The following is a 14213-nucleotide window of genomic DNA, read 5'->3' on the forward strand; positions in this document are numbered from 1 at the left end:
TAAACTACAAAGTGCCCCCAAAGAATTTGAGATATATAAATCTGCCAAAGTCAACTGCTAGTCTTGAAGGTGATATTTAACTTAAACAAAGGTTTGGATATGCCCATGAACAAAGCAATAATGACTGTCATGGTTCCCCCTTGAAAACATGTCATTTTGAACCATCCATGACTAATTGTATCTTACTCCTCTTTAAATTTATTTCTATGTACTATTTAAAGCAATACAGTAGTAGAGTATAAGGCCTCTCTAAGCAGCAGAATCTCAACAAAAGACTAGATGAAGGTGATAAAATGCATCACAAAAGAGAACAGCAGCAAAGGATACACAAAACATACATAATAACTCCAAGCAGTGCAACACACTGCTTATATTTACCAGCTAAGTTACTTTATTTTGCTTATTTTGTGTTTTGTTTCATTGGTCCTTGATTTGATTGTATATTCTGCATATTTAATAATTATGATCTACAAGGTGGGGAGAAGCCACCTCTTGATGGTCGTAAAGAACAGCATTGCTGCGAATGGCATCCTTGGAAGGGAAAGCAAAACCTCTTGCTTTCACCATTGTGTGGTTGCATAAACCCTTTACCATACTGTGCATGTGCCTAGGCCAGAACAGAGCTGGGGAGAGGGGCAGGTGGGCCAATTGGCATGGGCCTATGATTTTGAGGAGACCTACTCCAAGTCCCCCTGGTAGAGGCAAAGGGGGACCTTTTGGTAAAGATTATTGAAATGGGACCTACATTTCACATCAGATCTGGGCTTATTACCAGCTTTGCACAGCCCTGCATGTGCCCTCTGGAGGAAACTAATTCCCAAGGTAACAGGAAGATAAAACACAGTCCTTGTCAACTCTGCCCTTATGGCAGCATCAAAGAGACTCTTCGGACCTATCTTCTTCATACAGAAGACAAACTGGGAAGTTGAGACCTGGGACTCTTCCCCATGTTCCAGTTTTCAGCCAATCAATTTTCAGCACTGCCTATTGGGTCTCAGTCCACTTGGATCAAATATTAAAGCAAGAAGGTAAGATATGGGTATCAGTAAAGTAAAAACTAAATACAAAGTATATCTGTCTGAATTAATCCCTCAAATCACAGTGCTAAAAAGGTCACAGCTACGAGAACCCGAGGTTCCCAAGGACAGCCACACCTTTGAATGCTAATCTGCATGTGCACACACACGAAAGGGATTCAAAAGAATCTGAAACATCCACTGTTGAAAAAAAATTCTCTATTTCAAGTCTATAGGTAGAACATAATCCAGAACAAAGAACAACGGAAGTCAACAAAACAAACACACCCTTAATTTGTTAATGCCTGTGGTCAATGAACTGCAAAGGAAGCCACTACATTAAAAAAGAAGAAGAAGCAAAGTACAATCAACAAAGTAGAGAATTAAACTACCCTTTTGACATAATCTAGTATCTTATGAAAATCTATTACAATCTGGCTTTCTCTTGAGTAGCAGTTCTACATGGTGGAGTGCAAAAAACAAAACCTTGTGGGGAGGTCAGTCTGGAGGATACCCTTGGGTTGCTTCCAGGCCTCTGTTCCTGTACCCAGGAGGTCAGAATCTGTAGGAGGAAACTCAGTGAACCAGTCAAACCAGTTCCTTTGCTTTGGTAATAGCCACTCAGCTAAGTAGCCATCATCAGCATCTTAGAGAGGAATGGGTCAGCCATTTCCCACTTCACTTTACTGGATGCCAGGTCACCCTAGGGTGGAGATCAATAGGCCAACAGGGGATGTGTTTGGGTTTTGACCGATGTTGGAAGAGGCCTGCATTGCTTTGCGCTGGACCCAAAATTATGGCTTCTCCCTGGGAACCTAATGGGGAGGCAAGATCTGCTGGAGTGTTAAAGCTGTGAGCCCCTCCACCTCATTTTCAGGTAGTATATATGTGTAAATAAAACCACATATAAGAAAATCATTAAGATACCAGAGTCTCTATTGACCTTCATTCCAAGGAAACAAAATCCTGGGTAAGTGCTGGAGCCCCAAGTGTCTTTCGTAGCTCAGTGATCCAAATGCATGCAACAATATTTTTCCAAGATAGTCATTTGGTTACCGCAAAGGAATTTTGACGGAAACGGTGGCAATGAGGGCCAGAACAATTGCATAAATTTCCTCAATATTCAACAGGCAAAGTTGCTAGACACTTCTGTTGTCGGGGAGATTGCAAGAAAATAGTCAAGAAAGCTAAGAGATGGTTAGAGAACATGCCTCACTCTTACTATCCTGCTCCAGCAAGAGAGAGGGAACAGCAACTGCATTTTCTAAGTAGGACTGGGGAAGAGGTGAAATTATAAGATTTGTAATCTGCAAAGTCTCTTTTGAGGGACTGTATCTCAACATCTGATGTGGGACAGCAGAATCTGCTGTTTGTGGGAGCCTTATGCTCATCCTGTATATATTTTTTAAGAAATTTAAATATTACAGCAATACCATAAGCATTCAATGAGACCTTTTTCCAAAGAAAATCAAAGCCAGCTAAATGATGTTTCCCTGGAACTTCTCACCACTCAGGGAAACAAGTGTGCATTTTGTTTAAAACTAGAAGTTTAAAGGTAAAGGGGCCCCTGACCATCAGGTCCAGTCGTGTCCGACTCTGGGGTTGCGGCGCTCATCTCCCTCTATAGGCCGAGGGAGCCGGCGTTTGTCCGCAGACAGCTTCCGGGTCATGTGGCCAGCATGACAAACCTGCTTCTGGCAAACCAGAGCAGCGCACGGAAACACCGTTTACCTTCCCGCCGGAGCAGTCCCTATTTATCTACTTGCATTTCGATGTGCTTTCGAACTGCTAGGTGGGCAGGAGCTGGGACCGAGCAACGGGAGCTCACCCCATTGCAGGGATTCGAACCACCAACCTTCTGATCAGCAAGCCCTAGACTCTGTGGTTTAACCCACAGCGCCACCTGGGTCCGTAAACTAGAAGTTAGAGCTCCCCTATTAGGAAACGTTACAGCATTTGTTTTTTTTTTTAGGGAAAAGGTAAGAAGATGTGATATGACTGAAGTTTATACAATTAAGCATGGCAGAGAGAAAGTGGATAAAGGAAATCTTTTCTCCCTCAAGCCTAACACTAGAACTTGTGGATATCCAATGAAGCTGAATGTTGCAAGTTTTGGGGCAGACAAAATGTGGTAAGATTGCTCTGCCCAACAAATACCTGAAACTTGTACTTCCACTTATGCAAAAGGAGAAAAGCTAATCAGATTATTTCTAATTTGTTCCACCTAACACTGAAGCACTAGCAGTAAGACGAGGAGGAACAACACCATGAACCTTCATAAAGCCAAGTTCTGCTGTGATCTACTGCTACAAACAGGCTCTTCTGAAGAAAAGTATCAATGAGTTGCCATATTTAGCATTTATTAGAGCCTTCAGTTAAAGCACTTTGACTTTGTGAAGGATAGCTTCAAATAACAATTGTTTAACTGGAAACAATCTCAAAACTCCAAGATTATTGGATTAGCTTTCTCTCTACAAACAAATTTTCTCATTGTGTCATATTCTAGTTTCTTTTTCAATGCTTCTCAAAAAAAAACCCCAGAGCATATTTAGAGTTCTGTTTAAATTCACTGATGCTAAAGTAAGCCATCCAAGCATTTTCACATGGGAGCTTCAAGCTTACTACATCAAATGCATTATAATGTATAACTTTTTAAGCAACCCAAACCCTCCATGTTTTGCAAAACAAAATTAAGCTTACAGCTTTGAATTTCCTACATTGGGGTATAAAAGCTGTACCACATCTCTTTGAATAAAAATAAGGCAATTTACATGGAAAGAATTTGACAAGGACCTCTGAGTCTTTGTGAAGGAAGGGAATTTTTTTCAAAAGGCCTATTTCTGTATTGTAGATGATGCAAGTAATTGCTTTGGAAGTCATGAATATTCTGGGACTGCATAGCTAGATCACCATTGCTCTGAACACAGAGCACAGCCAAAATGTATTTAAATATGAAAGATTTCCACACCTTGCAAACTTCTTTACAGTGAAATATAAATTACATTGTGTAGAATTTATTAGAAACATTTCTACACAAGAATATTGAAATACAGTACATAATCAAAACATTAAAATAGAGGATGAAAATGCAACTGAAAAATTAGGGCAGAATTAAAATTATAATTAATTGAGATCAAGCACGAGCTAAGGCAGAATTGTGTTTTTAAAATTAAAGAGGGATGGGACCTCTATTGCCTCGACGTGCTTAAATGGCCTGCCAGAAGCAACATGTGGTGATTATAGGCCACAATTTTAGTTTACAGGAAACAGCATAATCATATAACAGCATCAGTGTGACATACGTTAGTGTAATAATGCTGAACACATAAAATGTAAAACATGTAGATGATAGGAAGCTGCAGTATCCTTTTTCCCGACTGCTTAATACAAGTGCATTAATATACTTGTTTCTGAACCGTTTGGAACAAATTTTTAAAGAAACTAATCATCATTGTTTGGCCAGATGCATAGTTTAAAAAGCAGGCTATAGGATAATTTACATCTACAGGATTTAATAGCTTTTAAAGCTACATATATTACACCAATCAACAACCCTTAGCTTTTTTTGTAATCTAATTGGAGCAAAATTTTTGTTTTTGATTGCTAGTCATAGACTGCATCATTTCACTACTGCATAGGTCTTCAGTAGATGGCATATGACCCACAACTGCGTCAGTGACTCACTTTAAAGTTTATTTATGTCATACAATTTATATACCATTTGGTTGTTGTTGTTGTTTTTTAAAAAAATCAAAGTAGCTTACAAAAAGGATAAAAATTGAAATTATCAGTAAAAAAAAAAAACCTCAATAAGAACAACAATGTAAAACCTTCAAAAATAATTAAAATCAACAATAAGCTAAAAACCATATTAAAACACATGCCTAAAGATAAATGTTTTTAGCAGGGTCGAGAACTTTGCCTCAGGATGAGAACAGAAATCGTGCGCCAGTGGTGCGGCAGCAGCGGGAGGCCCCATTAGCGAAAGCACGCCTCGGGTTAAGAACGGTTTCGGGTTAAGAACGGACCTCTGGAATGAATTAAGTTTGTAACCCGAGGTACCACTGTACCAGCCCTTATAGTTGAAACAAACAAAGTATTAACTCTCTCCCTCACAACTGCAAACAACCAGCACATAAAATCAGGAGAGGAGGACCCCTAAAAATAGGGTCTATATTGCAGGCTGAGATGAAAGATGAGCCCAGATCTGGAATGGCTGAAGACCACTGCATTAATGAACTGAAACTACAATATCAGAATATGGAAACCTACACTGCAAGACAACTAGCAACTTTTTGAAGAATAGAACCTGTTTTTGTTTTACTTTTTCTTGCCCTTTGGCAATGGTTGCCCAATATTTTCCACCTAAATAATCAGTTTCTATATATCCACATGGCATTCATAAGAAAAGTTGTCTTCATTTGCCAAAGTAAGAAGAACACAGCCACAGGGGCCGGAATACTTTGACAGGGTTATACTAAAGCTAGCTGGATGTACAGAAGGATGTCAGCAGTACAGATGAATGATTACTTTGTCAGAAAAAAGGACAGTGCATCTTTAAGACAAACATAGCCTTGAATAAAATACAAACCCCGATAAAAAGAAAGCAGCATGCCAGATATCTCTGAAGACAGCGCCAATACTGTAAGAGGTGCTTGTACCGTAGCTCTGCACTGTTCCTTCCTGTGTGTTATCTGTGGTACTAGAGCCATCTCCTTCCCTATGTACTTCCAAATGTGCTGCTTTCCTTAATTTCCTTCATCAGAAGAGATTAAAAGTGGAAGTCATCTTGTAAGTGTCATTCGCTAGCACTACAACACGGTCAGCGTTCTTGTAAGCATGCAAAGAGCTTTGAATTCAGCCACTGACTGGGCTTAACAGACAGTTTGTTATTGTACATGAGAAAAGTTACATTTTCATCAGCATCTTCTCTAAGCACAAAAATCATCCCTCTGAACTAGACACCACCAGTCCAGAAAAAAACAAAAATATGAGCACATTATGCATTTAACTCTTTTGACTAATCACTAATAGCTTCCTGCACCCCCATTAGTTAGTTCTATTGCAAGGTAAAGGGGCCCCTGACCATTAGGTCCAGTCGTGACTGACTCTGGGGTTGCGGCACTCATCTCGCTCTATTGGCCGAGGGAGCCAGCGTATAGCTTCCAGGTAATGTGGCCAGCATGACAAAGCCGCTTCTGGCAATCCAGAGCAGCACATGGAAACGCCGTTTACCTTCCCACTGTAGTGGTACCTATTTATCTACTTGCACTTTGACGTGCTTTCGAACTAGGTTGGCAGGAGCTGGGACCAAGCAACGGGAGCTCACCCCGCCGTGGCGATTCGAACCGCCGACCTTCTTATCAGCAAGCCCTATGCTCTGTGGTTTAACCAACAGCGCCACCCGCTGTCCCTAGTTCTATTGTGTTGATACCAATAAGAGATACCAATCTATACTGGGTGCAGTTAAAAAACAGTATTTATAGCAGTTAAATTTCATGAGAAGGTCAACCCCCACCCGCATCCATTTTTTAAAAAATGCATAATGTCAGATTTTAAGCCGTTTTCAAAAGTAGTTTAGATTCTGAAATAAAAAGTAAGCACATGCAGAAAAGGCTCACTATGTTAAAATAAACTGTACCTTCGCCTTCTCCCTCCTGTACTTGGAGGTGGTTTAGGGGTTCTTGTTGAAACAATCTGGCAATGCACAGTTCCAAGGAGCAACATGAGCCATACAGGACCTATTACCTCAGTCAGAGGTATATTATGTGTGGCTTCTACTGTATAGAACAAGGCCACTGCAGCAACTTTCAAAGACATGGGGGAAAAACAACCAGTGAATAATTAAATCCGCAACAATAATTCATAATTAAGCAAATGATACTGTTAATAAGTCATTTTTGTTAAACTCAGAAATAAATGTGATCAAACCAAAGTTAAGTACAGTATTTTAAAAAATCAATACAGGAAATTTAAACATAGAGCAAACGCTCACTGAAATCAATTGATCTTAAAAGCTTGGTTTTTCTATAGTGCTCTATTTGAAGAGTTAGCATGTTTTCCAAAATTGTTGTGACAAAACCTTTTAAATATAAGCAATATACATCAAGATTACATTATATTACTGCATACAAACATTAGCACAAGCTTTCAGATCTGCTGATCTCAGAAGACAGCTGGAAAACATATTCAAAACCATTGTAACAGTCACAACAAAATAGGATTGGGACAGGCATACAATGCAGCACATCTAATATATGTGCCTCAATTTGTACCTTTAGGCAATTTAGTACCATTGAAGGAGCTGAAATAATATATCAATGTACTGTAACTGAATTATTGCAGTGCTGCAATGTGGATAATTAATGGGACTGTCAAGAACAGTGCAATGTGGATAATCAAGGGACTGTCAGGAACAGTGTGTGCTGAGCTGCCCTCCTGCCACTGGCATCACTGCTGCTTACCTGGATAGAGATGGGGCAAGGTCAGTGCACCAAGAGGCCCCAAGCTCACTGTCTAGATAAGTGATGCCCCCGGCCAAGGGCCACTGCTGGGGGCTGAAGCAACTCCCTTATAAAGTTACAACATGATGGTTATATCTTATCAACAGAATCAGAGGCAGTATTCCTCTGAATACCTAACAAACATGACTGTGAAGAGTGCTACAGTGAAACCTTGGTTTATGAACACCTCGGTTCACGAATTTTCGGTTTACGAACGCCGTGGACCCATCTGGAACGGATTAATTCACTTTCCATTACTTTCAATGGGAAAGCTCGCTTCAGTTTATGAACGCTTCAGTTTATGAACAGACTTCCGAAACCAATTACACCCATGTTTCAGTTTATGAACGCTTCAGTTTAAGTACTCCGTGGACCCGTCTGGAACAGATTAATCCACTTTCCATTACTTTCAATGGGAAAGTTCGCTTCAGTTTATGAACGCTTCAGTTTATGAACAGACTTCCGGAACCAATTGTGTTCATAAACCGAGGTACCACTGTATTGTGCTTAGTCCTGTAGGCAAGGGGACAACAACCCTTTTCAGCCATGGGCCAGTCCACCGTCCCTCAGACCCAGGTGAGCCAGACTATATTGGGGTAGGGGGAAATGAACGAATTCCTATGCCCCACAAATAACCCATAGATTTATTTTAAATAAAAGGACACATTCTACTCATGTAAAAACACGCTGATTCCTGGACCGTCCGCGGGCCGGATTGAGGTGATTGGGCCGCATCCGGCCCCCGGGCCTTAGGTTGCCTACCCCTGTTGTAGGCAATGCTGGCTGATCACAGGCATGTGATTGGCAATTTTAATTTAAATATTGCTGTATAGGTATTACCACACTTAATAAAAAATATAAATAGGCGTGGGTAGAATAATAACACTATCTACTATCATATCTCAAATAGGTGGTGAGGAAACTGTCGTTATAGAATACATTTTAATATAGTTTTCTAGTGATATGAAATCACTCTCTAAGCTCAAAGAATAAACACTGTAATGAATACCTTACTGAACTGTTTCTGTTTCCCTTTGTTCATTTCATTATGATTCTGTGGAGTGCCAAAATGACATCCTTCTCTCAAATTCTTTTTTTATTCTTAGACTATGAAGTCCTTCTAAGAAAAGTTAACATTTTTGGGAATTGCTGTAATTTAGTTTCATCCTTATAGCAGCTTCTAACTTTTGAGGTAACTTAAGTTTAAAAAATGCATTATTAGAACTCTGAAAGATAAGATTTGGTCCATTTTTTAATCAATGCATTTTTAAAAAATGAATAATGTCATCCAGTTATACCTTGAAGAAGATAAAGGACAAGGAGCCAGAAGAAAATAACCTTTGATGTCACTTGTAGCCACCATCTGAAGAAGAATGGGAAGAAAACAACTCTAACAATCCCCTTTCTAGTCAGAGATGTCCAGGGACTTTCTGGTTTAGCTTTAGCAAATGCAGAGCCTAAACAGAAGACAAACAAATCACTTAGGTTGCATAGCAATATGGACAATTTACAATTACCATTTGACTAAGATAAAATCCTAAGACTTTGCGTGAGATATATTATGCCATATTTACATGGAACATATTCCTGTGTGTGAAACTGAACTTCTAAAGCTGTGTACTTTCAGCAAATTAAGTAGTAGTACTTCATAAAAGGTAAAGGTAAAGGACCCCTGACAGGTAAGTACAGTCACGAACTCTGGGGTTGCAGCGCTCATCTTGCTTTACAGGCCGAGAGAGCCAGCGTTTGTCCACTCTGTAGACAGTTTTTCCGTGTCATGTGGCCAGCATGACTAAGCGCAACAGAACAGCGACACCAGAGCAGCGCACGGAAACATCGTTTACCTTCCCACCAGAGCAGTACCTGTTTATCTATCTGCACCTTTTGGGGTGCTTTTGAACTGCATAGGCTGGCAGGAGCTGGGACTGAGCAATGGGAGTTTAACCCATTGCGGGGATTCAAATCGGCAACCTTCTGACCCCCCCCCAACAGGGTTTTCTTTTCCTTCCTAAAAAAAGCTCAACAACTTTGATCTGAAGCCCCCAAAAAGGGGATAGATGGATCACTGCCAGTTTTCAACTCTGTGAGTAGATCACAGTCTCTTGGGAGTTGGCCACCCCTGGTATAGGACAATAACAAAATATGTCTAGGATATACAATGTATGTGATCACAAGATAAGGTTAGAGGGACCTCTCTTATCGTAAGACATTTAATGATTATGATTTCAGGAGCACTAGAGATTAGTCACAATCAAATGCTAGAGGCATTCATTGCTCCTGAAATCACAATCATTAAATGTCTTATGATGAGGGAGACTCCCTCTAACCTCATCTTGCAATCATACTCCAAACAGGCTATGTCAAGTCATGAAAGTGTGTTTTCTAGCAGCTTTGTGAAATTCCGCTACCTTTATTGGAGTTACTTCCTGCAACCTGCATTTCACTGCTCTGAAGAGGGAAACTACTTGGAAGTGAATGTATTTAACACCACATGTTGTGCACATGCAAGTTCAGAACTGCAGCAAGATTTAACTGCAGGCTATTACTTCCAAGTTCACCTTGCAAATCCAGCCTACCCTTGATCTAAAAATAAATAAATCTGAGAACGCATATTTGAGCAGCATTCTGGTTTCTTTTAATCAATTACACATGAATCTGTCCACAGATTTTTTACATTGCAACTGCCCAACCTGCAATAAGCTGCACACTGATGGGGTATAACTAGGCTAGGAAATACACAAACACCATATGTCTTCCCCTTTAAAAAAAGATGTCCCCAAATGCACTCTATCGTGTAAAACAATAAAATAAATAAATAAATTGACATATTGATCAATACTGCATTCCATATTTAAGAAATCCATACCTACCTCTTACAAGATCAACATCTATGAGATCTGGCTTTACATGCCCAGTTTTCTTTGGCTTGTTTCTCAAACCCTGTAATATGCAATTATTATTATTATCATCACCATCACCATCATCATTACAATAAAGGAAAAACAGTTTTCAATATGAGCAGGGGCCAGTAACTGCGGTGAACTTAAAGTTATCAGGTTTTCATCTCCTGAGCTGTGCACTATTTCCAATTTGAAATCTACTTTTAAGAAAGATTCCAATTTGCCATGTATCTCTACTAATGAAAAATAAATTCTGCTTTAAAAATACAATTATATTGCTGATGCAAATACAAAGCTATAATGTAAATTACTGTCTTTTTTATTATATTTTCCAGAACACCTAAAGGAGTTAATTAAGTTCAATTATGCAGCCACATACGAACACACACATGCTTGCCAGAGTTAGTAAATACTTACTTTGACATCTATTTCATTTTGCCTTTAATTTTCAAAGAAACATATCCACTAGACTTTGAAATTCAAATTGTGGTAGAAGAATAGATGTAAACTTATTACAGGCCTCTTCCTAAGTGTTTGAAGTTTGTCTTTCTGAGAGACAAAACGTACATCACGAAGCTTCCAAGCTAAAACTTGTGTAAATTTACAGACTAAGAAAAAACTAAATTAAAAAATCAGAACACACCCCAGTATTCAGTATTTGTATCTAAAGTAAGGATCTAAAACAAGTTTCTAAATTAACTTGTCACGTTGGAGAAAAATATCAGAATGTCCAAGATATTGAGGACAAAACTTATCTAGCTACTATTCATCCTGCTTTAGAGAGATTCCTATTTGCATTTCTGTCAACCGATCTGCTAGTCCTCGAAAGTATGGCAAAACATGGTATCACATCACACTGACCCTTCTGAACTACTCAGTAGCCCCCCTGGCCCATCTCAACCTCTACAACTGGACAACCTTCTCAGTAGCAGCCTTTCAACATCCTCTTTACTGACAGGTACTGTCCTACACTGACATTCTCCAGAGCTGGTGCTAGACTGCAGACTGAATATCAATTTGTCCATCTCGTAATCTTCAGCTACACCCTGAAATCAAATGCAGCAACTTATTTTAATCCTGTTCATACTCTGCTAGAAGCTGTTAAGTATCATATGCATTTTCCTCTTATGGAAAACACACACTGGAATTTAGCTTAAATGCTAAATATTAATTAATTAGCTTAAATACATAAAAGATAGCTAGATGATAGATAGATAGATAGATAGATAGATAGATAGATAGATAGATAGATAGATAGATAGGACTCGGGTGGCGCTGTGGTCTAAACCACAGAGCCTAGGGCTTGCCGATCAGAAGGTCGGCGGTTCGAATCCCCACGACGGGGTGAGCTTCCGTTGTTTGGTCCCAGCTCCTGCCCACCTAGCAGTTCGAAAGCATGTCAAAGTGCAAGTAGATAAATAGATACTGCTCCGGCGGGAAGGTAAATGGTGTTTCTGTGTGCTGCTCTGGTTTGCCAGAAGCGGCTTAGTCATGCTGGCCACATGACCCAGAAGCTGTCTGCGGACAAACACTGGCTCCCTCAGCCTATAGAGCAAGATGAGCGCTGCAACCCCAAAGTCGTCCGCGACATGACCTAACGGTCAGGGGTACCTTTACCTTTTTAGATAGATAGATAGATAGATAGATAGATAGATAGATAGATAGAGAGATAGAGAGATGATAGATAGTTAGAGCCCTGAATGTGTTGAGAATTCTATTCCTCCCGTGCTGCAGATGTGTGTGATTGTTACATGTCACATGTCTGTTTACATTCCAGCACTATTGGAGTCTTGTGAAAGGAAATTGAGATATGCTGTTTCTGCTCTGTATAGCTTTTGCTTTTGCAGTTCTCTCTCCGAGGAGGAAAGACAGAAAGAGAAGCCATGTTTTCTTTGTTCTGTTACATTTGATTTCTTTTGCACTAAATTAGGCTTAGATGTTACTCCTCAAGGCTGAGCTTCTGTTCTGAACTCTGCTAATCGTGTACTCATGTCCCTGGATATGGGCCACATCAGCATGATGGGAGACTGGAGTGATGAATCCCGGGCGATGCTGCGTTGGGGGGAGGCACAAGGCCTCGGCGTTATCACCCAACAGAACGGTGTGACTCAGTAGCCACAATACGACCAATTCCAACATACAGATGCAATCTAAAATGGACAGCTAAGTTCACAATATTCATAGTGGAGGCCTGCAGCCAAAGTATTGGCAAGTATTTTTAAATCAGTATGTGACTCATAGGATAGCCAAATCACAATACTCTAGTGATAGTAGAAGTCACAACCAGTAGGATTTGCCTGTTAGGCTCTATAACAGGCATCCCCAAACTGCGGCCCTCCAGATGTTTTGGCCTACAACTCTCATGATCCCTAGCTAACAGGACCAGTGGTCAGGGAAGATGGGAATTGTAGTCCGAAACATCTGGAGGGCCGATGTTTGGGGATGCCTGCTCTAGAAGAGCTATCAAACCTATACCCATGGCCCACAATCCCAAGCTTATCCATTCCCCTCCTGCACTGTTCCAATGTGAAGTTTTGCTGCAGCCCTTACACAATCCTCGGCTATTTCTTATTGTAGCCTCATGTCTTCCTTAACCTTTGTTTCCTCATATTGTGTTTTACATAACACCTACTTTGTCTTGTTTCCTTTCATCTAGGGACACAGAGAGGACACTATATAGATTTTCCTGACTGGAAGACTGGGTTTTCTTCAGAGCACCATCTCAGTCTCTGTCTCCTCTGCTCATTTAACAAAGATTTATTCACCACTCCTTCCCTTTAGGTTCCTGTTTTTCCATCTTCAGTCTCCAGGTCTTCTAGCTTTCTGATTTCCTGGGATGTGTTCAGCCTGCCCCCCAAATTAGTGTTCTAAACTCCAATTGTTCTAGACGCATTTTGCAACAGAGAATTTCATTAGTGTGAGCAGTTTCTGAGCTCTGGGCACACTACTGTGTCTAAGATTTCAGATTACAACTGCAGAGTGGAAGGAATGGGGGACCTTTCTCTGCCTCCCCACTTCCAGCTACTCTCTGAAGACTAGAGTAGTGAAGAAGACTGGATAAGAGACCCTCTTAAGAATATTAGGGGGTGGGCAGGGGAAAGACTAGACCATGTGAAAAATGAACATATTTTTGCTGCAGTTCATTAATGTTCAGCTTTGTATTCTTGTTATAAAAAAGCACACCTAGACATTCCGTTGTGCCCATAACCTAGGTTTAAGGTGCCATTTCGCTCCTAGCTTTCATATCTCAGTTTCTAACACTGCTACAGATACATCTAAAAAACTTAACACTAGCCAAACTGGACAACACCCACTTCCCAGAGATGGTCACTTAGCACCAACTTTGATGAGCTTTTTGTACCAGGTGGAAATTTTACCTTTTAGACTTATGTTTGCTTGGGCATTTTAATCCTGTGTAACTCTGCATTTTGTTTGAACTTCTATTCTATAGACCCCCTTATGTAGCTGAAGAGCAGGATAAAAATGGTTCACTAAACAAAATTAAAACTTTCGTTTCCCTCACAGAGCTGGGTCTGCAAACACTGACAACATTGTTCCTTGAACAGCATTCCAGGCTATCAGATCAGCTCAACTAATCAATGTCACACTGCTGCAACCACAATAGATTATAGATCTGCCAAGAGAATGTAGAGCTCCAGTTAAAAGGAAATTGAGAAGGTAGTAACAGACACTTGGAAGTTGTTTACACTGATAACAAGGCTTCAAGTTAAACATACGCCACTTATTAGATAAGGCAAGTTCAAACAATTATCTATTAAACTTCAGACTAAATG

At 40.2% G+C, this 14213-nt stretch overlaps 1 protein-coding gene across 3 annotated transcripts in view; it reads right to left on the reverse strand.

The window, feature by feature from the left end:
* The window catches only part of PHTF2 (putative homeodomain transcription factor 2), a 67136-nt gene that overhangs the window by 22303 nt on the left and 30620 nt on the right, over nucleotides 1-14213 (reverse strand). For 2 of the 3 annotated variants that reach the window (XM_035126715.3, XM_060279516.2), the window contains exons 4-7: nucleotides 10390-10459; nucleotides 8818-8976; nucleotides 6658-6823; nucleotides 5608-5772 (exon numbers count right to left, since the gene is read on the reverse strand). In XM_035126715.3, the coding sequence (XP_034982606.3) occupies nucleotides 5608-5772; nucleotides 6658-6823; nucleotides 8818-8976; nucleotides 10390-10459 (560 nt within the window). The remainder of the gene's footprint in view (nucleotides 1-5607; nucleotides 5773-6657; nucleotides 6824-8817; nucleotides 8977-10389; nucleotides 10460-14213) is intronic. The other variant, XM_060279517.2, reaches the window with a different exon arrangement.

This window comes from Zootoca vivipara, chromosome 9 (assembly GCF_965207765.1).
Source record: "Zootoca vivipara chromosome 9, rZooViv2.hap1.1, whole genome shotgun sequence".
Taxonomy (NCBI): domain Eukaryota; kingdom Metazoa; phylum Chordata; class Lepidosauria; order Squamata; family Lacertidae; genus Zootoca; species Zootoca vivipara.